The 27,500-nt window shown below is 39.6% G+C and overlaps 1 protein-coding gene across 3 annotated transcripts in view; it reads left to right on the forward strand.

Moving 5' to 3' along the window:
- LOC133618744 (uncharacterized) overlaps positions 1–27,500 on the forward strand; it is a 63,469-nt gene that overhangs the window by 18,965 nt on the left and 17,004 nt on the right. For all 3 annotated transcript variants that reach the window (XM_061979390.1, XM_061979406.1, XM_061979399.1), the window contains exons 7-8: positions 23,787–24,294; positions 24,422–24,581. In XM_061979390.1, coding sequence (XP_061835374.1) covers positions 23,787–24,294; positions 24,422–24,581 — 668 coding nt within the window. The remainder of the gene's footprint in view (positions 1–23,786; positions 24,295–24,421; positions 24,582–27,500) is intronic.

A 27,500-nucleotide genomic window follows, 5' to 3' on the forward strand; every position in this document is an offset into this window, starting at 1 on the left:
CAGTGCGAACTCCTCCTGTCTCACAACCACATGTGCATTACAGCCAGTTTGCACGCACATTTCAAATGTGCTAAATATACAGTTGCAAGAAAAATTATGTGAACCCTTTGGGATTACTTAGATTTCTGCATAATTTTGGCATAAAATGAGTTCTGATCTTCATTTAAGTCACACCAATAGACACAGTCTTCTTAAAATTGTATGTTTTCCTGTTTTTTATTTTTTCAACACAACTTTTTTGTTGACCAACCAACAATAAGGGAAGCATTAAACAAGACTGGAGTTCATGGGGGGACACTACAGAGGAAGCCACCGCTGTCAAAAAAAAATATTGCTGCACGTTTGAAGGGGGGGGGAAGGCACAGCACACCACCATCAAAACCTCATCCCATTGGTGAAATATGGCAGAAGGGGCATCATGGTTTGGGGCTGCTTTGCTGTCTCAGGGACTGGACGGATTGCTGTCATCGACGGAAAAATACATTCCCAATTGTATCAAAACATAATGCAGGAAAACTTAAAAGCACCTATCCGCCAACTGAAGCCCAAGAGAGGATGGGTGATGCAACAGGACGATGACCCATAAAAGTAAATCAAAAACAGAGTGGCTTAAATAATAGAAAATACGCATTCTGGAGTGGCCCAGTCATAGATTCCTGAACTTAATCCGATTGAGATGCTGTGGCATGACCTCAAGGGAGCAATTAACACCAGACATCCCAAGAATATTGCTGAACTGAAAACACTTTTGTAAAGAGGAATGGTCCAAAAGTCCTCCAGATCGTGCAAGTCTAATCTCCAATTACAGTGAATGTTTGGTTGAGGTTATTGTTGCCAAAAGAGGCTCAACCAGTTATTAAATCCAAAGGTTCACATACTTTTTTCCACCCTGCACTGTTAATGTTGTGTTCAATAAAATATTGATTTAATTTTTTTTGGTGCAGTATTAGTTTAAACAGACTGTGTTTGTCTATTGTTGTGACTTAGATAAAGATCAGAACACATTTAATGTCCAATTTATACAGAAATCCAAGTAATCCCAAAGGGTTCACATAATTTTTCTTGCAACTGTAAATGCAAAACAGTGGCCAAAGAATAGTTTCAGCCTCAATAAATCACATTGCGAACACAAAATTATTTTTTTGATCTCCTCCCTCTATTGTGGGTGTTCGAATGGTCAGCATTTATTCACCATATACAGTGCATCCGCAAAGAATTTACAGTGCTTCACTTTTACCACATTTTGTTGTTACAGCTTTATTCTAAAATGGAATAATTTTTTTATCCTTAAAATTCTACACACAATACCAATAACGACAATGTAAAAACGTTTTGTTAGTTTTTTTTAGAAATGTTTGCAAATTTATGGAAAAAAAAATCACATGTACAGTATATCCGCAAAGTATTCACAGAGCTTCACTTTTTCCACATTTGGTTATGTTACAGCCTTATTCCAAAATGGAATAATACGTTTTGTCCTCAAAATTTTACAGACAATACCTCATAATGAAAATGTGAAAAGTTTTTCGTTTTTTTTTAAATTTGCAAATTTATTAAATGATAAATGGTAAATGGGTTGTACTTGTATAGCGCTTTTCTACCTTCAAGGTACTCAAAGTGCTTTGACACTACTTCCACATTTACCCATTCACACACACATTCACACACTGATGGAGGGAGCTGCCATGCAAGGCGCTAACCAGCACCCATCAGGAGCAAGGGTGAAGTGTCTTGCTCAGGACACAACGGACATGACGAGGTTGGTACTAGGTGGGGATTGAACCAGGGACCCTCGGCTTGCGCACGGCCACTCTACCACTGCGCCACGCCGTATTAATCCGTATTAATACTAAAAAAAAACAAAACATGTACACCTGTAAGTATTTACAGACTTTGCTCAATGCTTTGCTGATGCACTTTTGGCAGCAATTACAGCCTCAAGTTTAAAAAAAAATATGTTGCCACCAACGTTCCCTCTAAGGTGCGCACTGCTCACGCGTCCTCTGCGCACAGCAAAGCTATGCCGCACAAACAATCAAATCCCACTCTAAACAAAATAAACAAATCGTTTGTTTTGTATGATTTTGCAATGCAACTGTGAGTAACAGGTGACGAAAGGCGGCCACAACAGATAAAACAATGTTTGTCAATACTTAAATTATTGTAACGTCTGTGGAGACACTTAAAGGAGGACAGGAATTTCATCGGTCCCTTTATTTAGCAAAATTGTTTGTCGGCCATAACCACACCAAAATAATGTGTAAAATACTTTTATCTAGCAAAACTGGTCGTTGTCTACCGTACAAACCAAGCCAAAAGGAACTCTTTGTCATCTGTTATATTAACAGATGACAAATGATTTGCTCTCTCTCTCACCTGCACCAACACATACACTATGGCAATTAGCCACTGGTGCGTTTATGGCCACACAAAAAGTTGGACAACTCCAACACTACACGTAAAGTGTAAATTTCTGGTCGTTTTACTATGACTCCTCAATCAGTGTGCTTATTCTACTGTCATTTGTTAAGAATGGTATTTTTTGGATATTAATCATGAAATGATGTTACAAGACTACATAATTGCTAATAAAAATATTTATTATACGGACAGAAAGTTAATAAAAACTTCATCTCATGCAACATGTGAATGTTTTAAGGGGAACTAAATGTGATCTCTGAAAGAGGTACACAATCTTTCCAAAGCAAGACCCCCACCCAGGCATTAAATACTATAGTGCATAGCTGATTAAAAAAAAACAACAATATCTAAGTGGGCCAAATCACATACATTAGAAAATAATCTCTTGAAATTGACTAGTCACTTGATTATAATAATAAGACATTTAAATTGTTATGTCAGGTTTGAGACAAATGTGCTGCTGGTATGACCACAGTGTGCATGTCTGTATTCCACTGAATGCTCAGGGTGTTTGTGCGTTTGCTCACACACATGAAAAATTAGAGGGAACATTGGTTGCCACATTGCTGCATTTATCTTAGTCTAGTCAGGCAGTTGACCAAGAACTGCCCATTCTGTCAAAGCCTCAGCATTCCTCTGTGGAAAGAGGAGAACCTAACAGAAAGACAAGCATCTCTGCAGCAATCCACCAATCACACCGGTATGGTATAGTGGCCAGACATCAGCCATTTCTTAGTAAAAAGTTTGCCAACTTGTCCCTGAAATACCATGACAAACAAAATTCTTTGGTGTTATGAGACAAAGATTGGACTCTTTGGCATGAATGCCAGGCGCCAGGTTTAAAGAAAACCAGGCACCGCTCATCACCAGGCCAAAACCATCCCTACGCTGACGCATGGGGATGTTTTTCAGCGGAAGGAACTGGGAACTTAGTCAGGATAGAGGAAATTATGAATGCAGCAATGTACAGAGACATCCTGAATGAAAACCTACTCCAGAGTGCTCTTGAATTCAGACTGGGGTGACGGTTCAACTTTCAGAAGGATAACGATCCTAAACACACAGCCAAGATATCAAAGGAATGGCTTTGTGACAACTCTGTAAATGTCCTTGAGTGGCCCTACCAGCGCCCAGACTTGAATAGACCGATAGAACATCTCTGGAGAGATCTGAAAATTGCTGTGCAGCGATGCTTCCCATCTGACCTGATGGAACTTTAGATGTGCTGCAAAGATGAGCGGGCGACACTGCTCAAAGATAGGCGTGCGAAACTTGTGGCATCGCATTCAAAAAGACTTGAGGCTGTAATTGTTGCCAAAGGTGCATCAACAAAGTATTGAGCAAAGGCTGTGAATACTTATGTACATGTGATTTCTTAGTTTTGTTTAATTTTCAATTAGTTTGTAAAACAAAATATTAAGTAGTCATTATGGGGTATTGCTGGGTTGCTTATGACGTTGCATCCGTTTTTCTTCACTGCGGCATAATTCACATGCTGGTCAACCAGCTTGAAAGGAGCATTAAAACAAGTGAGAGTGAGTGTAGACTTTGAATAGAAAATGATGTATTGCTGTTCTGTTCCAGTTGTTCCAACAGAGACATAGCAAAGCGCTTCCATAGAGTCCTGAAAGAAACGGTTCATATATGTAATAAAGTCAGGAAAAAAACAAGCATGTCGAAGGAAATGGCTCTTCGAAATATCACTGTCATCATCTTGTGGAAACCAATTGTACCATGCTTGTGTCTGCAAAGAACACTTTGTAAAATGTTTGAACGTTTGATTGGTTTGAGAAACTGTTTCTCTACTATATAGTTAGTGTTTGTGAGCAGAACTAAACCTAAAGAAAAGACAAGTAGACCTGGTTGTGCAAATAAACTAGCATCATATTAAGTCCTAGTGATAAATAGTATGATTGTTGGTCCAACAATTGTATTTTCATTCACTAAGCTATGCTGACTATTATGGACTTTATTGTTTATATTTTTTTCAGAACAATGATGGAAAGCTAAAATGTGTCGTGTTTTCAGGTGCTTGCCAATTAATCCATGAAACTAAAGCCTAAATAACATTGTTACAATGCTCACTCTTCTGACAGTATTCTTTAAAGGCAGTAGGTAATAATAATGTTTTTATTAGGTTAAAATTTAACAAAATAAATACACTTTAATCTGGAATAAAAACAAGTGATTTCATTTGGACGATTCCAGTCTTAATGTTAATTTCTGTTCATAACTATGTTATTTGCCTTGGTGACATTTAAAATTCAGCTTCTGTCAGGTTTTGCTTAGTATTGATATAGTGGCGAAAAGTGTATTAGTGAAATGTTATGCTTGGCTTTATTCAACATATTCAGTGAAAAGTGATGTAATGTAAACACTATTAGTAACCGTTTTGTCCAACAACTTAAAAGTGTAACATGACTCCCCTCTAGTGGCCAAAATGGTGACATGCAGCCTATCATAAACAAAAATTGACATTCCATAGTGTAGAAGAACAGTACTATTGCAACACAAATAATTGTAAATAGATACTTATTACCTGAAATATATTTTTCTGTAAATGGGTCTATAATTTGAGGCATTTTGGCTTTCCCAATGGCTAATGTTAATGCTCTTGTGTTTGGTTTCAGAGTACATACTTTTTTGTGTTGGTAATCCACAAACACTGACCTGTCTTGCATGTCATCTTTAACCTCGACCGTGGCTTTCCCATCAGTTGCTAAATTGCTTGATCAAATTGTTCTGGTCTGGTCATGGTTTTATTGTAACACTCTTATTATCTTGGCCTCATTCTGTTCTTTGCTATCATAGTTTAATGAAAAGTAACATTTCTCCAACACTTCCCATCATCAATACATAAAACTGAATATTTTTTTGTCTCTTTTTCTCTAGTTGCGTTTTTTCCGCAAAATAAAAGCGATATTTCAAAAATTTCGACAAAGTACATTTGCGACTTGTAGGTGTTTCCATTAAAGGGTGTCTCCGAGCCTGCAGGGCGGCCTCTATTCCTGGGAAGGGACTTGGTAGACAGCCCGGTGCCTCCTCGCCTTCCCCTGCCAACCGGTCGGAAGCAACGATTAGTCTGTACTGGCTGTCCTGCATCGTCACCCTGTAAATGCGGAAAAGTGATTCCATCATGCTTTTGCGACACTTCAATATCAAAACGTCTGAAAAACCACCTCATGACAGGGTAAAAATGTTTAAGGTATTTGAGTTTTTTTTTTAATATAGGTGTTTCCATTACTAGTGTCTTATTGCGATTTTTAGGTTTTGCGCATTTGTTTAAAGGGTTAAAGAAAACGCAGCTTCTCTTGATTACCTGGTATAAGGGGCTGCTTGCAACATTTACATGACTGCCTGTAGAGCGCTTACTTTCCAAAGTGTTATAAACAATGCAATGGGAATGAATGATGTCACAGCAGAGTTGTGAGCGTTACAGTTACAATGTCGGAAATCCAGATGGCTCCATCCACAAAATCTACTTTTGCGCTTGTCTTGTCTCAATACAAACAACTTATGGGAAAATAGGCACTCTTTCTGCAACCTTTAAACAGTGTGGATAAAGAGGAAACAGACTATTGCTCGCGATGTATCATATATATCACATGAAATTAATGTAATGTCTTTAGCATATATAAACGTATAACAATAAATCATATATGGCTGATTTACTGCGACAAAAACTAATCTGAAGTGCTAATAATGGATATTATAGAAGCTGATATTATTGTTTACATCCATAGCAACTATCTTTGAAACAAACTTTGAGGTGGTGAGAATGCGCCGGCTTCCCTTGTCGAAAGTCCGACCTCAATGGGCGTTCCAGTTGAAACTTAGATTGGAACATGAAAATTCCGACTTCCCAGTACAAATGGAATGCACCATTAGCATATACTGTAAACTATGCCCTATTTAACGAACACACACACACATTAGCTTTGTGTGTTGTCAGCTACGGTAGCAATTTCGCGAAGTTTAGCTACATACAACATTGCATGTATATTCTATCATAACAACAACATGACTGCAAATTTTTAGTTTCTTTTCTGACACTGTTTTTGTGTGTCTACACACTCCCTGCGTGATTCAGCGGTGAGTGACACCCATGAACGCCAGACTACTTCCTCTGTTCTGTTTAACAACTAATGGTACCTTAAGATAGCTGGTGGTGTTCTTGCTATAAATACTGGTTTGAAAAATGCAACATTAAGCAAATTGCAAACAGCCCATGTAATGTTATACATTATGAGTCTCATGAGTTACAGCATACTATTGTACTTAAGCTTGCAAGTTTAATTAGTCCTGTGATGGAGCTCATAACCCAAAATACTTGTATCTCATATCAGTGTTCCCCATTTTAAATTGATTAAATTCAACTAATCTGTGCAAGGACCACGAAGACACCACCATTTTAGCATATAACATGCTTTGAAATAAGACAAAATACCGTTAAGATATTTTTTCATCAAAAAAAAAATACAATAAAATATAGTACTAACAACTACAGTAGTTTTTTGAAGTAATATAGTGATAGTGTACAACATTTATTTTGGAGAGTGGACTTCTACGGTGTCCCTTCTGAGCTGCTTCTCCGTTAAACACGCCATCAGCAGTTTCACCATATTCCCGTGGACAAATGTCTGCCGTTTTAAAAAAACACATACCTCAATCATGTTTTTTTTTTATTAATGCTCCTTCTTTTTAGCACCGTCCCTCATACTTTAATTGTTCCCAAGGTTGAAAAAAAAAAGTACCTCGCTAACTTTTAGCTAATGTTATGTTATGTTATTTTCATTTATTATGCGCCCCCCAACCAACTGTTACATCAGCCCGGGGTGCAGCCCGAGTGGAGAAACAAAAAAAACACAAACAGAGACTGAGACACACAAAGGAATCTAAACTAAACATTTAAGACTCACAATGAACACATAAATCAAAACTCATCTGCGGTAAAGAGGTGCGTTTTAAGCTGTGCTCTAAAAGAGTCCAGAGTGGTGGCAGACTTAATATTCAGAGGGAGCTTATTCCATGGCCTAGGTGCCATCACTGAGAAAGCACGGTCTCCCTTTGTCACTAGGTTTGACCGTGGGACCTTCAGGGTCATCTGGTTGTCCGATCTAAGACAACGACCAAGCCTGGAGCTGGTGGGTTGGTCCAGGAGATCTTTAATGTAAGCTGGGGCGAGACCATTGAGCTTACATGCTAATGCGAGCATGTAAGAAAGTGGATGTTTTGGGGCTGATATTAAGGGGTTCAGTGTGGTATTAACTATGCCAAATAGTGGTGGAGAGGCTTGTAACCCGAATTTTGCCCTCAAGCTAAAACATAAAAATTAACAGGGGAGACTGCTTGTGAGCTGGGACACTCGAAAGCTGAGGAACCACTGTGTATGTTTGCATTGCATTGAATGCTGTGGGAGCATAATTTAAATATTCTATCTGTAATTGAAAGTAAAGGCTACAGAGGGGGTAACCTTTCAGCTCACCGTAGATTAGTTATGCCCAAAGTGATCATCATCAATCAATCAATCAAAGTGGGCCCAATTTGGCCCGACGTATCATTTCATTTGGCCCGTCATGGCTAATACATTTTCATACTGACCTCTTTCAAGCTCACACAATCATTGATGGCATGTCCGCAAGTCTAATTAGTTGCTATCTTAACTTGGCAATCTCCACTTCTTTAAATATGGTGGTATGGGGCTAAACTCTTCACTTATAATGATGTTGTACACTTAAAATTGCTGTTAAGATTAAAATGCAAATGAAAATACAACTTCACCACTTTAGTCATAATTGTTGTGCTTAAGAAACTTCTCTATGAGTTCTTCTGCTTGTTTGATAATGTCATTACTGCCACAAGTGGTGAAAAAGTGTATTGCAACAGAGTACTGCTTTGGCCCATACAAACCACAGCTAAGAAACAATGTTTTTTGTTTGGTCCATGTTGGACACTTGCGACCAAACATGGGTCATGGTTAAGACGTTTTAAAGCATTGGTCACCAATTTTTTTAAGCCCAAGATCCCTGATCTCAGCCATGAACCAAGGAACGCTCAATCACTGACCTCCCAAAGTGATATTTGTATACATGTTAAAATTATTCATTTAGTAGAATAGCTTAAAAAAGTGATGCAAAGCTTTGTTATTATTGGTGTTGGTGTCAACATTTAGGCTTTTCTCTTTGTACCCTTAGTCTTGTATTTCTCATGTTTGCTTTTTTGTGGTTCATTTGGTTTCTGCATTAGGCCAGGCACCCATGAAAAACCATTCAAGTCGGCGCAACATAATTTTTTAAATCTGCACGTCAACGCAGTGTGTTCCGCGCTGGTGCTTTGGCATTGGTGTGTTGTCTGGGTTTCGGGGGTTGCGCTTGACGGGAGTGCATGTCTGGAGAAGTGGCCAGATGAAAGGGCGTGTTGAAGGGTTAAAATGTGTGCCTCGATGCCAAACATTTTTGGGATGTACTAGAAAAGTACCAAAGATCAACTGGTCAATCGTGATCAACGGGATGGTTATTTTGATGAGATCCAGCCCAAATTAAATACTTGAGTAATCAAGTCAGTTTGGCCATTCTAAGTGGAATTTTGTGAGTTCCAAAAAGGTTTATGACGGAAGCATACTTGGTTATAATACCATACTGGAAATTCCAGGTAGTTGTAATGAAGCTAAGCTATAGCTTAGAGGTTGCACAAAAACAGCCCAATTTGAGGTTGCAAAATCATTTTCTGTGGACGGCGATGGTAATGAAATGAACGCTGTGATTGCCATTAGTGAAAGCTTATCAGAAGATGAATCTGGACTGCTGTGTAGTATTTTGTAAAGTGTACTAAAATAACGTTTAATACAATTCCCCCTGTATTTATTGGGCTTTTTTTGTAATTTTGTTGCGACTTAAAATGCCTAAACTATTGAAACGTCAATATTTGTTTTTAAAACAATGCACATGCCTGTGTCCAAATAACTAATACTCTGTTTGATTTGTTGAAAATTCTATGCTTTTTGGAGTGAAGGCTACAGAGAACACTTCAAATAAGAAATTCAAATAAAAATTACAAGATTATTGAAATGAAACAAAAAAGCTTTACACAATCGCACTTTTTGTTGCACCTTTTTTTAAAATGCTATTGTGAAATCAGGCATTTCGTGCAACAACAATCATGTAAAAATGCCCATAAAATCATGGAGGGATTAATTTACCTTTTACTTCAATATGTTCCATCTGCTGGTTTTGAAATTATTTTATATTCTGTATAATGCAACACATACAACTCCTGGATAATATGGAATTACCAGCCTTGGAGGATGTTGATTCAGTTGTTGAATTTTGTAAAACAAAAGCAGATATCAGACATGAAACCAAACTATAGTCATTTCAAATGGCAACTTTTTGGCTTTAAGTAACGGTAAACAATCTGGAATATGAATTGTGTTAGTTAAAGTTTCATTTTTAGATCAAGCCGAGTAAAATAATTATGAGTCACTTGATTCTGAGGAAAAAAGTATGGAATCACACTACCATTTCCAAAACTAACACCTGGATCAGATTAAATTATTTATTAGTCTGCAGTTAAAAAGGAGTGTTCACACCTTGGAGAGCTGTTGCACAAGTTGGATTGATATGAATCATGACTCCAACATGAGAGATGTCAATTGAAACAAAGGAAATGATTATCAAATGTATTTAAAAAGGTAAATAGTCACGCAATGTTGCAAAAGATGTTCATTGTTTACAGTCAGCTGTGTCTAAAATCTGGATAAAGTACAAACAACATGGGAAGGTTGTAAAAGGCAGGCATACTTGACCAAGAAAAACATTAAAGTGTCAAGACAGGAAACATAAAGCAACATGTCTTCTTAAAACAGAAAATCCACAGCAAAACAAACAAAGAACAAATGGACGGAAACTGGAGTCACCATCTGTGACTGAACTGTAAGTAACAACCAAAAGGAAGTGGTATTTAAACACAGAAAGGCTAAACAAAAGCCTTAATTACAACTAAACAGAAAAAAAGAAGGTTCCAATGGGCTAAGAAAAGCAAAGGTGGACTATAGATGACTGGATGGAAGTCACATTCAGTGATGAATCCTGAATCTGCATTGGGCAAAATGATGATGCTGGAACTTTTGTTTGGTGCTGTTCCAATGAAATGTATCAAGACGACTGCGTCGGGTAATGGCCCTGGGGAGATGGCTGTCATTACATCTAAATGCACAAGCTTACATTGACATTTTTGACACTTTTCACGTTCCATCAATCGAAAAGATGTTTGGGGATGATGACATCATCTTTTTCTAGATGATAATGATTCTTGCTGTGAAGCAAAAACTTAAGTTTTCCTTAAATATATATATAAGGTCAATGTCATGGCCTGTTAATCGTCTGGATGTGAATGTAATTGAAAATCGGTGGTTGAAATTGAAGCAAAAGAAAGGTCCATGACAAGACTCCAACCTGCAAAGTTCATCTGACACCAGCAATCAGAGAAAGTTGGAGTAAGATTTATGAAGAGTACTGTGGGTCACACGGTAAGTCCATGCCTCAGAGACTGCAAACTTTTATGAAAGCCAGAGGTGGTGCAACAAAGTACTACTGTGTTGTAGTGTGTTTTTGTTTTTCATGATTCCATAATTTTCTCAGAATTGACCGATTCCATTGTTATTTCACTCTGTTTATTCTAAAAATATTCTGTTACTGACTACCACAATTTTATATTCTTGATTTATTTTTGCGTTTTTTTTTTAAGCCAGAAAGTTGCCATTTGAAAAGACTATAGTTTTGTGTCATGTCTGTTATCTGATTTTTTTCTACACATTTCAACAACTGAATGCACCAAGACTGGAAATTCTTGTCATTTTTGTCAGGGGTTGTAATATGAGGCATTTGACTTCCTATCTTTTTTTAACATATTTTTTACAGATCGGATGAATTTGCGCAATTGTGTACATAGTGTGTAAAACGAAAGCAACGAAAGTTGCCGCGACTCTCACCTCTTGCAGCCTCCCTTTCTGTCCAGTGTCTGCAAGTTGCTGTCATTCTTCCACTGTACTAACGTCAGTCATATTCAAACTAGCTCATTTTCAAAATGTACTTTACCTTACATTTCATTCATTAGCAGCTGCTGGTCTTTCAAGTAGGGGAAGTCTTTTCCAGCTACTCCCTAAACAGTAGTCTCCAATAATGAATACAACATATTAAAAAGGAGATTTCATAAAGGAAACACTTATAGAGTATTGTTAAATTCTCCATATCAACTTAGAACAATATAAAAAGAATGAAACTTGAACAATTATCTGGCAGTGCTTTATATTTCGCTGCTTTATATTTCGCTGATTCGCTCATTTTGCTGTCAATCAAAAAGAAAGAAAGCCTCGGAAAGATGAACCCATTGTCATGCGGAAGCCCAGCCTGATTAACCCATCATCATGCTGAAGGCAAGCTGAGGCCAAGCGCGCTTTCTATCCACTTCATTTATCTAATGACTGTTAAGTTTGGCTGCAGTGGAACGATCCACTCTATGCTCCATCGTTAAGGTCAATGGACACTCACCTTCAACACTGTTTAATATTGAATGAGAAAAAAGTTGTTAGCTGTTGCGAAAGTAGCTGATTCTCAAAAAAAGTTGAACACATTATTACACGTTTAGTCAATGAAATCTAAACACAAAAGTACAAGTTTGACCACTTTTTTTTTTACGTTGTAGGGGAAGCAGAGCTTCCCTTTTAGTCACTTATTCCATCCCCACAGATAACTTAGTCAGTATGCAACATGTATATATACGGTATATATTTATTGTTTACAAAAGTGTCAATATTTAGTGTGGGCACCATTATCATCTACCACTGCCTCTATTGATATCACGGAGCTGGTGGATGGTGGATAACAGAAAATCTGTCAGCTTAAAAATGCCTCACCTGGGCTCAGTTTGTTTAAGGTCTGAAAAAATACTTGGCTTCTCTGATCCCTTCAGCTTCATCAGCAAGGCACTTGTCACCTTGGAGGTGTGTTTCAGGTTGATGTAATGCTGGAATCCTGCCATTCGGCTCATTTTCCAAATGGTGGCATCATGGTCTCCTTCAGAATTTCACAGAAATATTCAGATTTTATTTTTTAATGATCTGCAGCTACCCAGTGTCCTTAGCACTCAAACAGGCCCAGACCATGACACTACCACTACCATGCCTGACTGAAGTCAAGACACAATTATCTTGGTACTCACTTATGTTGCCAGTTATTTAGACAATAATACTGCTCTACAAGCTGAACAATGACTACTCTACTAACATACGATAAAGTTGTGCTGTGCGATATGGACAAAAATATATATTGTGGGAGTTGAGATAATGAGGCGAGAGAGCAGTAGTTCTGAGCCAGTGAGTTACCCTTATAACTGGTCACATCCAACCAATCCCCAATCTGGTGATGAGAACAATTAGTGCGCCCCCAACCCTACCCCCAAAATCCCCCACCCGAGCCTGGGCCGAAACAGCGGGCAATCCAGACCATCTGTCAAAAGAGGTAACAGGTTCCAGAACAGATGCAGGCGGCCGGCCCCGACGAGGTGGGAGTGGCGGTAGCGTCACGCCGTCCGGGCCCTGACAGGCAGGCTTTATCTGATCGACAGTAACCCGCTCATGCCGACCCCCCAAGTCTATGACAAAGTTCTTGAGCTCTGCTTTAACCACTTGAAAGGGGCTGTCATAAGGAGGTTGGAGTTGGGAGCGATGACTACCATGACGGAGAAACACAAACTTTGCCGCCAGGAGGTCTTTGGGCATACGGAAACGAGGCAAACAGTGGTGCATGGGGACAGCCATAGTGCTAGCATCCAGCTCCTCAGGCGCTTTCCAGGTCGGTGCAGGCAGCAGGGCTTGAACGCTGAACTGGCGAGCAGCTGGAAGAATCCTGCCCGCCTCCTCAGCCAAACCTCGGTAATCTTTCGTGGTGACAAACGGTGTGTTGGCGAGCGCCATGCGTACCGGGGGCGGTAGCTGACGGACAAACAGCTGCACGAACAGGAACGATGCATCACAGGAACCGAGCAATGCAAGCCTACTCAGTGGCCTAGTGGTTAGAGTGTCCGGTAGGTTGTGAGTTCAAACCCCGGCCGAGTCATACTAAAGACTATAAAAATGGGACCAATTACCTCCCTGCTTGGCACTCAGCATCAAAGGTTGGAATTGGGGGTTAAATCACCAAAAATGATTCCCGGGCGCGGCACCGCTGCTGCCCACTTCTCCCCTCACCTCCCAGGGGGTGAACCAGGGGATGGGTCGAATGCAGAGGACACATTTGACCACACCTAGTGTGTGTGTGACAATCATTGGTACTTTTACTTTAACTTTAACTTTAAGCATATTCTTCATTAGCTCGGTAGGCTTTCTGTCTCCCAGGCTGTCGAGAGACGAGAGGCGGTCAGCTCGCTCGGCGTTGGACAGCTGGTACAGCCGCAGCAATAAAGTCTTTTACGCACCGTACTTATCTGCCGCCAGAAGATCCCTCAGCACGGCCATAACTCTCCGCGTCGTTTGAGCGTCCAGAGCAGCGACAACATGGTAGTGCCGTGTCTCTTCTGCTGTAATCCCCTGAAGTTGAAACTGAGCTTCCACATGCTGGAATCAGGGCTCAGGATCGTGCTGCCAGAACTCCGGGAGTTTCACTGTTGCAGCAAAAACGGCGGGAGCCGCTACTGGCTGTTATTATGGCGCCGGGCTGTCAGGCATGACGAGACCAGCAGCGTTAAACATGTCCGAAAAACGTTGAGGTCACCAATGTGGCAGTCGAGATAATGAGGCGAGAGAGCAGTAGTTCTGAGCCATTGAGTTTATTATCAGACTTCTTTCCACAACAAAAAAAAACCCTTTTCCCCCGGAAGTGTGTACCCTTGTAACTGGTCACAACCGACCTATCCACCAATCCCCAATCTGGTGATGAGAACAATTAGTGCCTCGCTACAACATCTCCATATACATATTTTGATATCCCAATAACAATATTCGCCACACCTAGTGTGTGTGTGACAATCATTGGTACTTTAACTTAATATACCCCAAGAAATAGCATTTTTCTTAATTTACATATATTATTTATTTATACACATAATACACATATTTTAAATATAAGACGAGACAGCTAAAAACAACTTTTGTTTCCTTTTTCAAGAGTGTGTAATAGGATAATGTGTACACATTCGTTTAGAGATCAAATCTGTAAATTCTGCATGAGTGCAGATGGTGCCTTTGGACAACAGCTTTGTCCGCATTGTTAGATGTAACTTATTTTCATCACTTCATCGTTTTGAGGTTGCGTTAGTATTATGTCGCATTTAACACTGTCTCTGTGTTGGTCCAAATGCCGTATCTTCAAGTGATGGAAAAGAATGGACTTGTTAAATTAGACTCGTTGGCGGCATGTTTTAGCAGATTAGCCTACTGGTCGATGTCTGACTTTATAAATCCAAACCAAAGCCAAACAAAGGCTTCCCTTATTTTGGTACCAATTCTTCTTTGAGTTTTGTTGGTTTAGCTTTCATTATGCTTTCCGTCTCTACTAGTAGTAGACTGCTAGGTTGTTTGCATCCTTGCTCTGCCAGCTCCAGCTGTAAAGCTGTAAAAATGCTACAAAGCAACAACTGTTGCAGTCACTTTAGTTGCAGCCCAGATGTTAAAATTTTGATACAATCGAGAATTATGTCGTACGATACATTTTTTGTCGTATTACGATATATATTGTTAAATCCACAGCACTTCAATAAAGTATATCTAAGTTTTATTTCAATCAATCAATCAATCAATGTTTATTTATATAGCCCTAAATCACAAGTCTCTCAAAGGGCTGCACAAGCCACAACGACATCCTCGGTATAGCCCACATAAGGGCAAGGAAAATCTCACCCCAGTGGGACGTCGATGTGAATGACTATGAGAAACCTTGGAGAGGACCGCATATGTGGGTAACCCCCCCCTCTAGGGAGACCGAATGTAATGGATGTCGAGTGGGTCTAACATAATATTGTGAGAGTCCAGTCCATAGTGGATCCAGCATAACAGTAAGAGTCCAGTCCACAGTGGGGTCAGCAGGAAACCATCCCGAGCGGAGACGGGTCAGCAGCGCAGAGATGTTCCCAACCGATATACAGGCGAGCGGTCCACCCCGGGTCCCGACCCCGGACAGCCAGCACCCCATCCATGGCCACCGGATCTGTGTGTCTCCCCTTCCACAAGGGATAGGGGGGAGCAGAGGAGAAAAGAAACGGCAGATCAACTGGTCTAAAAAAAGGGGGGCTATTCAAAGGCTAGAGTATACAAATGAGTTTTGAGATGGGACTTAAATGTTTCTACTGAGGTAGCATCTCTAACTGTTACCGGGAGGGCATTCCATAGTGCTGGAGCCCGAATAGAAAACGCTCTACAGCCCGCAGACTTTTTTTGGGCTCTGGGAATCACTAATAAGCCGGAGTTCTTTGAACGCAGATTTCTTGCCGGGACATATGGTACAATACAATCGGCAAGATAGGCTGGAGCTAGACCGTGTAGTATTTTATACGTAAGTAGTAAAACCTTAAAGTCGCATCTTAAGTGCACAGGAAGCCAGTGCAGGTGAGCCAGTATAGGCGTAATATGATCAAACTTTCTTGTTCTTGTCAAAAGTCTAGCAGCCGCATTTTGTACCAACTGTAATCTTTTAATGCTAGACATAGGGAGACCCGAAAATAATACGTTACAGTAATCGAGACGAGACGTAACGAACGCATGAATAATGATCTCAGCGTCGCTAGTGGACAAAATGGAACGAATTTAGCGATATTACGGAGATGAAAGAAGGCCGTTTTAGTAACACTCTTAATGTGTGACTCAAAGGAGAGAGTTGGGTCGAAGATAATACCCAGATTCTTTACTGAGTCGCTTTGTGTAATTGTTTGGTTGTCAAATGTTAAGGTGGTATTATCAAATAAATGTCGGTGTTTAGCAGGACCGATAATCAGCATTTCCGTTTTCTTAGTGTTGAGTTGCAAGAAGTTAGCGGACATCCATTGTTTAATTTCATTAAGACACGCCTCCAGCTGACTACAATCCGGCGTGTTGGTCAGCTTTAGGGGCATGTAGAGTTGGGTGTCATCAGCATAGCAATGAAAGCTAACACCGTATTTGCGTATGATGTCGCCTAGCGGCAACATGTAAATACTAAAGAGTGCAGGGCCAAGAACCGAACCTTGGGGGACTCCGCACGTTACCTTAACATAGTCCGAGGTCACATTGTTATGGGAGACGCACTGCATCCTGTCAGTAAGATAAGAGTTAAACCACGACAAGGCTAAGTCTGACATACCAATACGTGTTTTGATACGCTCTAATAAAATGTTATGATCGACGGTATCGAAAGCAGCGCTAAGATCAAGAAGCAGCAACATAGATGACGCATCAGAATCCATCGTTAGCAGTAGATCATTAGTCATTTTTGCGAGGGCTGTCTCCGTAGAGTGATTTGCCCTGAAACCGGATTGAAAAGGTTCACAGAGATTGTTAGACATTAAGTGTTCATTTAGCTGCTGTGCGACAATTTTTTCGAGGATTTTCGAGATAAACGGAAGGTGGGACACCGGCCGGTAGTTTACCATGAGGTCAGGATCGAGGTTAGGTCTTTTGAGCAAAGGATGAATAACCGCTTTTTTGAATGCTAGTGGAACAGTGCCAGAGGAAAGTGATAAGTTTATAATATTTAGCACTGATGGACCTAATAATACAAAAAGCTCCTTAATAAGTTTCCCAGGAAATGGGTCAAGTAGACATGTTGTTTGTTTTGTCCCATTGACACATCTTAACAATTCCTCTAGTGTTATTTCATCAAAGAGAGAGAAACTATTTTGGAGGGCGGTATCCTTCGTAGATACAGTCGTATCTGTGTTAATAGAACCCAATTGTAGCTGCGATGCATTGTCTTTAATCTCCTTTCTAATGAGTTCAATTTTCTTATTAAAGAAATTCATAAAATCATCTGCTGAGTGGGTGGAGCTACTGGGAGGAGTCCCTTGTTGGGTTAGCGATGCTACTGTACTAAACAAAAATTTCGGATCATTTTTGTTGAGGTGGATGAGATTTGAGTAATATTTAGCTTTAGCTAGGGTAAGCATGTGTTTATAAGTTATTAAACTATCACTCCATGCTTGATGGAAAACCTCAAGTTTAGTAGCGCGCCATTTGCGTTCCAGCTTTCTACATGATAGTTTATGGGCTCTAGTTTCTTCTGTAAACCATGGGGTGCGCCTTTTAGGGGCTCTTTTAAGCTTTAGCGGTGCTATACTATCAATGGTGTCGCGCAGGGCGTCGTTAAAGTTGTTAGTGAGGTTATCAATAGAGCCGACATAATTTGGGAATGGTGCCATTACCGAAGGCAGTAGGCCAGCAAGAGTCATCGTTGTGGCAGCATTAATGTTGCGGCTGCTATAGTAGTTATTATTATTAGTTTGTTGACAATGAGTCAGAACTTCAAATTTTATAAGGTAATGATCGGACATTACTTTAGTATACGGGAGTATCGTAACTTTGGAGGTGGTGACACCCCTGACCAGCACTAGATCTATCGTATTTCCGTTGCGATGCGTAGGTTCATTTATTATTTGTGTAAGACCACAGCTATCAATTATAGTCTGGAGCGCCATGCACTGAGGGTCCGATGGGGTATTCATATGGATATTAAAGTCCCCCATTATGATTATATTGTCGGCGTGCGTCACTAAATCAGCAACGAACTCTGAAAATTCACTGATGAAGTCCGAATTGGGTCCTGGGGGGCGGTAGATAACAGCCAGGTGGAGAGGCAGCGGTGCGACAAACCTCATAGTAAGCATCTCAAACGAGTTATATTTATTATTTAGGTTCGGGGTAAGATTAAAGTTTTTATTGTGTATGAGTGCAACTCCCCCACCCCTTTTAATGGGACGGGCAATATGCGCTCCCGCATAGCCAGGAGGAGACGCCTCACCCAGCGCAAAGAAATCGTCTGGTTTGAGCCAGGTCTAACGTCAAGATTATTGTCTCTAATGACCTCACTAACTAATAACGTTTTGGAAGATAATGATCTTATGTTTAAGAAGCCCATATTATAGGTAGTGGGCTGTTTTGAGGAGTTTTTGTTGAAATTATTCGTAGTAGCAATATTAATAATGTTGTGTTTATTATGTGTAGTGCACTTTAAATAATTTCGACCATATCTAGGAATTGATATGACGGGAATTTTCCGATTGTTTGCTTGATGTTGTGATAAACCGAACGCATCATAACTTGCCACCTCAGTAGAGTGCATGTCTACTTCTGACACAGAAAAAACATTTTTTGAGTTGTGTATTGTTCTAAAATAGTTGCTATGTGTGCAGGTATTATCCAGCCTGGCGCTGGCTAGTTCTATTTTAACTAACTTCTCACCCGGACTAGCGCTTCTTTGAGGATTAGCCTTTCGCTTTGTTGTTAGCACCGCTCGGCATCCCCGCTTCTGCTTCCGCTCACACCGCTTACGTGTCTTCCGTTGACGGTCCTCGCTGGCACTTAACTCCGCTGCTTTCGAGGCCGCTGGATGTAGCCGGCGAAGAATCCCCATGCTAGCGAGGAGGTCGAAAGTACCCGCATCTTTCAGCCTATAACGGCCCGATCTATCCACATCCAGAATCGTCTGTCGGTCGTATGTGATCACGAAGTGTCCACGCTGTGAGCCAGCCATGAAATAGACAGAATTGACGGGTATTTTTGCCAAATCGCTCTACACTTCCAAGAGCGTCTGCAAGCCGCTGCCATCAGGGCGCCGCCATCTTGTTATTTCAGAGTACTTTCGCTTGAGACCAAATACTGTAATAAAAATGGTTACTGTAATGTGAGGGATATACTCTTAATACTGAGATGCTCGATCTGACAAAGCACAGGGTGTACTGAAACCGCTCCATAACAAGTTATTTCATCTTGTTTGGATGTGACCATAATTTTGTACTATGGTGTTACACTTTCTGACACTGTCTTTCTTAGGCAAAAAATGGTGATCAAAAAACATCTAAAACAAGAATTGTTCTTCCAAGAGGTACAAAAAATTAAAACAAAGAATATGGAGGGTCACTTTCATATGTGATTTTTAGAAGCCTATAATCAGCTATTTTTACCATCAAAACACTTTGGCATTGTTTACACTGCAAGTCAAGTCTGATTTTGCATGCCCATACGCGACCTTTATCAGATTTTTTCATGTCAGTGTGAACAGTGCAATTCCATTTTTTTCATATCCGACCCAGGCCTCCTTCGTATGTGGAAATAAATCAGTGTGTTGTGTCCTCAGTCTGAACGCTTCCGTGTTCCGGTCGCACTATTCCGACCAAAACTTCATAATTATTCCCCAAAATAGACGGTTATGAAATAAATAGTTGACACCAGAGCAGAAAACAGGAGAAAATAAAATGTTTTAGGAACTTTTGTGAAACTTCCACCAGCGTGTCTGTGGGCGAGCAGTCAGGGACGGCCCTGACTGCTCGCCCACAGACACGCTCTTCAAGCAGACATCAGAGCAAATTATCCCGTAAAACTGCCAAAGCTAAAATACCAATTGTAATGCGAACAGCCACTAAAAAGATCGGATTTAACAAAAAACAAAACAATTGGTGAAATAGTCTGTAGCTGCAACATGGGCGGTCCTATCCTGTTTAATGTCCGAGGCATAGTTAACACAGTAACATACAATGTTGTTGTTTTTTTAACTTAGATAAAAAGAAAATATATGCATTTACATATGCAACAGCAAATTTACAGTGAACGCAGTCAACAAAAAACTTTTTTTTTTTTTTTAACTCTTTGCATTGCATAAATGACTAGAAAAGCAATGTTAAAGTGCAGACCTCTCCAGGTCTTATCTCCCAATAGGTTTTAGGCAGTCATGTGACTTTTGCTGGGATGTTAACTTTCGGTGAACAAAGTGATGGTCCACCATACCTATATAGCTACTGTGCAGCAAACAGTGAACAAACTATCTTGAGTATGCAAGAGCCCTAGGTCGTACCACTATTAGCAGATTACGAGAAAAAATTTAACTATGCAGTAGAATTGATCCCTATACATTTTCAAAAAAAGATTTGTCGCGTGATCTCAAGGATTATCCGTCAGTCGTGTTCCCAGACATTTCGAACTATCTGGTTAGGGTTAACCCACACTGCAACACAGATGAAACTTGGAAAAGCATAGAGACGTAAAACTTATTTTTGTGTGGCAAATTAAAAGTGGTATTAATCTTCTCCCGAATAAATCATGCATCGTTTTTGTTCGGGTAAGTTTGCATTTTATGACTTGACTTTGCGTTTTGCGAGGACACGTCCTTGTAAACAAAACTGTGACTAGCACTCAATAGCCTAGATTTACTGTTTTTCATTTTCCCACACAAAGATATTCGGACACACCACTGAAGACCTGATTGTTTGTTAACAGAAGATGGAGAAAATGAGAGTACCAATGATTGTCACACACACACTAGGTGTGGTGAAATTAACCTCTGCATTTGACCCATCCCCTTGTTCACCCTCTGGGAGGTGAGGGGAGCAGTGAGCAGCAGCGGTGGAAGTGATCACAGCTCACTGTAACTGCTTGGCCGGGTGGGTTTTGGCCATACTGCCTTGCTCTCAGTATGCTTGGTTTTCCCTAATTCCCCATCTTTATCAAAATATCACCAAAGCTAAATGTGCTGAAAGCTTCATTTATGATTGCTGCTTTTGGTAAAAGCTTAACTCTTTTAGGTTATTCTCACATTTGCTGTATTTTATTAAGATTTGCCTCGTTGGTGTTTTGAAAAACACGCATCGGAAAAATGTGTTTTAAGAACTCTGAAACAAGATAAAAAAACTATTAAGATCAAGATAGTACCGGTACTTAAATGTGAAATACTAAACGTTAAAAGTATGTCAAACAAGGATTTACAGATTTGTTCATTTCTCATTGTGGCTTTTTTAAATCTTGGCATCTTTCGACCTTCTAGATTCGCCCTTCTGGATTACCTCTCAAGGAACTCTCAACAAATTTTCGTGATTTGAAAGGTTTTAAACAACTCAAGCATAGGGGATTTTTCTATGAGAAAGGCAAAATGCCGCCCAGAAGGCCTTGACAACAAATGCTCGCTTGACAATCACTTCCAGCATTGAATATTTAATGAACTGGACGTGACATCATGTGAATACAACCTATAAAAAAAGAATCCCTCGATGAGCCAGCTCACCCCCAAGATAGAATTACTTATCACATTTCTGACAATCCACCCCTAACTTTTTGTAGTTATGTTACTAACCAAACTCTAGTAATTATTGTCACTTGTTAGTTAGCTTCATCAAACAAAAAGGTGTACAATCTTTTGTACTTATTACCATTAGCATATTGAATTCAATCTGCATGGTGAAGCTCCTCTGAGACATCTCCCACTTGAAGCCAGATCCAGTCCTTCGGTACTTTCTCTTTTTCCCACATATTTTCCCCCCATATTTCTGTCGCTCATTTCCACATTCATAACCAAAGTAACAGCCAGCTGTAACAAACCGGAAATCTTAGAGTGTTGGACTACCGTGATTATTAGTATAGTTGGCCTTCGCCACATTGTTCTGCAATGTTTGTGACCTCACTCTACCGCAATTCTTTTAAGAGCATATCCTATATATTTTCGACATACATTTGGGCATTTTCAAGCATAGCAATGACTAGATCAGTGGTTCCCAACCAACAGGCCGTGGATCGATTGGTACCGGGCCGCACAAGAAATGTAAAAAAAAAAAAAAATTATTATTATTTTTTTTAATTACTGGTAAATCCTCATAAAAAACACAATATACACTTGTAATTAGTGCACCAACCCAAAAAACCTCCTTCCCCCATTCACACTCATTCGTACAAAAGGGTTGTTTCTTTCTGTTATTAATATTTCTGGTTCCTACATTATATATCAATATAGATCAATTCAGTCTGCAGGGATACAGTCCGTAAGCACACATGATTGTATTTTTTTATGACAAAAAAAAAATACCATAAATAAATGATAAATGGGTTATACTTGTATAGCGCTTTTCTACCTTCAAGGTACTCAAAGCGCTTTGACAGTATTTCCACATTCACCCATTCACACACACATTCACACACTGATGGCGGGAGCTGCCATGCAAGGCGCTAACCAGCAGCCATCAGGAGCAAGGGGTGAAGTGTCTTGCCCAAGGACACAACGGACGTGACTAGGATGGTAGAAGGTGGGGATTGAACCCCCGTAACCAGCAACCCTCCGATTGCTGGCACGGCCACTCTACCAACTTCGCCACGCCCAACAAGGGATAGGGAAAAGGGACCTAACTGACTACAATAAGCGGACTCGCGCAAAGCTATTCAGGTAAACCTCTAAAATGTATGGCAATATCCACTAACATCACATGTTGGAAAAACGTCACAAAAGGACGTTCCTCCAAACAGCTCCTTTGGGGGGAAGTATGAAGGAAGGCACGATTGTTTAATAAATATCTCCATGTTTCTATGGTTTGATTTTAAATTTTTGGGACTTACAGATCCTAAATACAACAAAGCAGGTACTAGTAGGTAAAACATAGTTGGTTTTGCATAATATATCCCCTTTGAGTAACTTGTTTTATTAAAATATATATATATATATTTGGAGCTGGGTATTTTTCCCATTCCCATCCTAGTTTTGTGCAATGTCGAGGATGGTGCCTGTGTGAAAGTGTATTTTGCGATCCTGGAGTGTCAAGTGTGTAACACCCAAGACTTGCTTCTTCCGTTGTGTTGTGTTAAACGCAAATAGAGCGGTCCCTGAAATATTTTTGTATCAAACCAAATGGCGACTTTGGTGCCATGACGCTTATCCGATAGTGGAATTCTGTTTCTGATTTGCTGGGTGTTGCGACCAACCTTTCCTTTTGGCTGCTGAGAGATGGAAGTGAATATTTAGAGTTTGTAAAACATGATTGGGTGTACAAAGACACTTAGATCCAGACTGTGTTTTGTGTATTTATCAAAAACAGAGTGGTCAACAAAAATAGAAATGTTGTCCTCTGTCCTATTTTCTCACTTGCACAGGTGAATTCACATTCTTTAAATACTTCCTGTATACATAAAACACAACCACACCTATAAGCCCACAGGACCAGTACCCCCCTCAAACCTGCAGACACATCCCCACACACACAATCTTCAAAATCCTAATTTTGTCTCCTCCACTGGGTTCTAAAATAGACAGATGCAGCATTTACTGATGGTTATTATTTAATTTTGTGATTTTAAATATATTCAATTTATTAGCACCTGTGACATTTTCACATTATTGGTCACACAATGTCCTGCTGTTCTTTTTTCCTGACAGTAACAAAGGGGTGTAAACAAATTGAAACTCAATCCCCTCCAAAACAAAACCCAGAGGACCCAACTACAGATGCATCTCCCTCACAACAACCTACCATCGAACAAGGTCTACCTCAAAGTGACTCAAATGCCACCACAAAGGATTCCATAAAAAGTGACGTTTTAGTAGAAACTGAAAAATCAGTTCCCTTAATAATGCCTAATGAAAAATTAGGTCTGGCTCCCCCCACATCATCTCCAAACACACCAGGATCCAAAAAATATGAAAAGGGGGGTGTTTTGAACTCTACAACATACATAATACCTAAGAAGCAATCTGGACTTAAGCCTTTGTCAAGTAGCCAAATGGCAACCCCAAGCCTGAAGCCTATGGCCCCCACCCTACTGAATGAGAGCCGAAATCTCCCTGTACCACCTGCACCAAGCGCTCCCTCCTCCAGACCCTCTCAGCCAAATAACCAGGTCAGACAGAGCATCCAGCGCTCCCTCACGAGCATCTTGCTTAAAAGGTGAGACTTAAATATATTTTTCATGCATGTTGTTAAGATTGAGGTTTTCGTGATTAAATATACACCTGCAGAGAAACATGAAGAAAACTAAATCTAAATTGACTTAACTTTGTTTTTGTTTGTCAAGGGTTTGTGACTGTGAAGATTTGGAAATGTGTGAAAGTGATGCTGCAAAGCTTGTTGCAAGCATTGAGACGGAGATGTTCGACATTTTTCGTAATACAGACAGCAAATACATGAATAAGTACAGAACTATTATGTTCAACTTAAAAGATCCAAGACACAAGGTTTGTTATTCAAGAGCTGTTATGTTATATTTGTCAGTATGGAAGTTATTCTCTGAAGTAATTCCTTAAAGGGGAACTGCACTTTTTTGGAATTATTAGTGGCCAGCAATGCAGCTAATGGTAGTTATCAATTCTACTACTAAATCACTTTGAAAATGCATTTAAAAATCATCAACAATACTTAATTTACGTTGCGTAACCCGTATAATAACCAAACTGTAGTGACATTGTTGTTGTAAGAACGAATATTGAGGAACTATTTTTCTAGCGTACTAACACATTGGCGTGCTACAGTATTAGCCGTGGAAGCTAACTACGGCAGGAGATAACCTAGCTTCTACGTCTGCACGAAACACGTTTTGAGTTTGTAATGCACAACACCCTGCGTTAATACACCAGTTTGAAAAACATGAACAATCATATTACAGTATCTGTAAAATATTAGCCCACCTTTCATGTTTTGTTTGTACACAGCGATCCAGACAGTGTATGCTCTATGTCAGGGTTGTTAAACTCAAATACAGAGTGGGCCAAAATTTAAAACTGAACAAAGCCACAGGCCAAGGTTGAACAAATTAACCTTTTAATAGGGACCCAAACAAGTTTTGCATTGAATATTTAACAATCAAGGCTTATATAACTTTATAGTGACATGCAAAATCGAGTTTCAAATAATAATAATAATAATTAAAAAATATCAATGGCATATCAAATACAATTTAAATAAAAATTGAATGCCTCTTTTCTATTTGCAGCCTTCTGAGGTAAATATCAACATTAACTTTTTCCACAGGCTAATAAATTTGAAAATAAAATAACAATGAATAAACCAACCATTCGGGACTTTAAACTGTTCAGTTTGCAACGCACTGATCTAATCTGATGTGCCCAAGCCAGATACCTGCCATCTTTTCTTGGATGCTAGTTCATTAATGTCGGAGCTCAGGCTTTGAGCTGAGGCACCCTTCATTATCGAACGAAGGTGTTCATCAGTCATTATATCTCGTAGTCCACCTGGACCACAGTCTTGGGGGCGTGCCTTAAAGGCACTGCCTTTAACGTCCTCTACGAGCTGTCTTCACGTCCGCTATTCATCCATTCTAACAACGTGCCGGCCCAGTCACGAGATATGTGCGGCTTTTGTACGCACACACAAGTGAATGCAACGCGTACTTGATCTACAGCGATACACGTTACACTGAGGGTTGCCGTATAAACAATTTTAACACTTAGAAATATACGCCACACTGTGAATCCACACCAAACAAGAATGACAAACACATTTCGGGAGAACATCCGCACCGTAACACAGCATAAACACAACAGAACAAATACCCAGAACCCGTTGCAGCACTAACTCTTCCGGGACGCTACAAAATACACCCCCGCTACCACTACTAGAAGCAGTAGTTCATGCTCCATAAATCCAGATTAAAAAAGATAAGGTTGGGAATCCTTATTTGTCCAAAAATATTCATATTCGTTGTTTGTTACCAAGTCTGCAATGATTAGAATACACACAGTTTTTGGGGAATTATGGCCGTCATTCACAATTGAGACAAGCACACATTTTTCTTTTTTATGCATTCTAACTTGTAAATAAATGCTAGCAAAAGTCAGCTAACAGTGAATGTAATGGAATTCACTCTGTTCCGCCTATAAAGTGCTCTATACACATCCAAAAACCACAATCAGCGTATTATATACATGCTGTAAGTAGATATGTTATGTAGTAACACACATTTATAATGGCATGTAATATTTATGTATTTTAGTCATTTTAAGAATAATTCATTTTACAGACAAATCACAACATTTGTTGACCAACTTTTTGGTTTATGGCCACAACCTTCGACTATACAAGTGAGAGGCATTATTTATGATATAACATTAGCTTTTACCAACGCAAAGGCAATGCAGCAGCTCACCGGCTCAGTATGTCGTTAGCTGCATAAGCTACTTAGCTCCCTGTGAGCTGCTAAAAGTAGTTCCTCGACGTTAGTGCTTATAACAACTATATTGCTTATACTTGGTTAACATTCAGGTCATGACATATAAATGGGGTATTGTTGGTGGTTTTTGGGTGTACTTTATAGGGCTTTATGGGCACAATAGATTACTCCCATTAACTGCATTGTTAGCCACCTTGTATGTGCTGTATATTACAAAATATAATTCATAAAAAAGAAATGCACGTGTTCTTATCTTAAATAGGGATTGTAAATGATGGCAAAATTCCCAAAACAGTACAGTTCCCCTTTTAAATATGCTTTATTTGTGTTGTTTTTAACATAATTATGTGTAGGGTTGGGCATCGTTTGAATTTGGGTTGTATCGATTCCGGTTCTTAACGATTCTCGATTTTGATTCTTTTTGGAGGCAGGGTCAGAAATGTAGAATTCATTTATCACGGGGCTATTTTCAAGCAGTATTCAAAGATCAATCTTTTGAACTTGAATACAAGTATTATAAAGTTTCTTTCCACAGGAGTACACTTTCCTAAAAGTTTCACTTAAATTTTGAAAGTCCCATTTAAAGACATTTGCACATATCCTGTTACTTGTGTTAGAGATAGGGATGTTACGCTTAGTGTTCTATGCTGCCTGATTTATGCTGATACCGATCATCCACGAGTGAAATCGGCCGATACTAATCACATGTAATGACTGAATGTTAAATGTATTTTTGGTGAGTGCTATTGACAGTGTAACAATATCAACATAATATTGACAAATTTATTATTTAATTTTATTGCATACAACTGTTGGAGCACAATAAAGTCAATAGTACACACTAACTAAACCAAGGGTTTCCAAACTTTTTCACTGGGAGGGCTGCATTGGGCTTAAAAAATTTGGCCGGGGGCCGAAAGCGGACTGCATGCAAAGAAACTATATATATATATATATATATATATAT

The sequence above is a fragment of the Nerophis lumbriciformis genome, linkage group LG01 (assembly GCF_033978685.3).
Source record: "Nerophis lumbriciformis linkage group LG01, RoL_Nlum_v2.1, whole genome shotgun sequence".
Lineage (NCBI taxonomy): Eukaryota > Metazoa > Chordata > Actinopteri > Syngnathiformes > Syngnathidae > Nerophis > Nerophis lumbriciformis.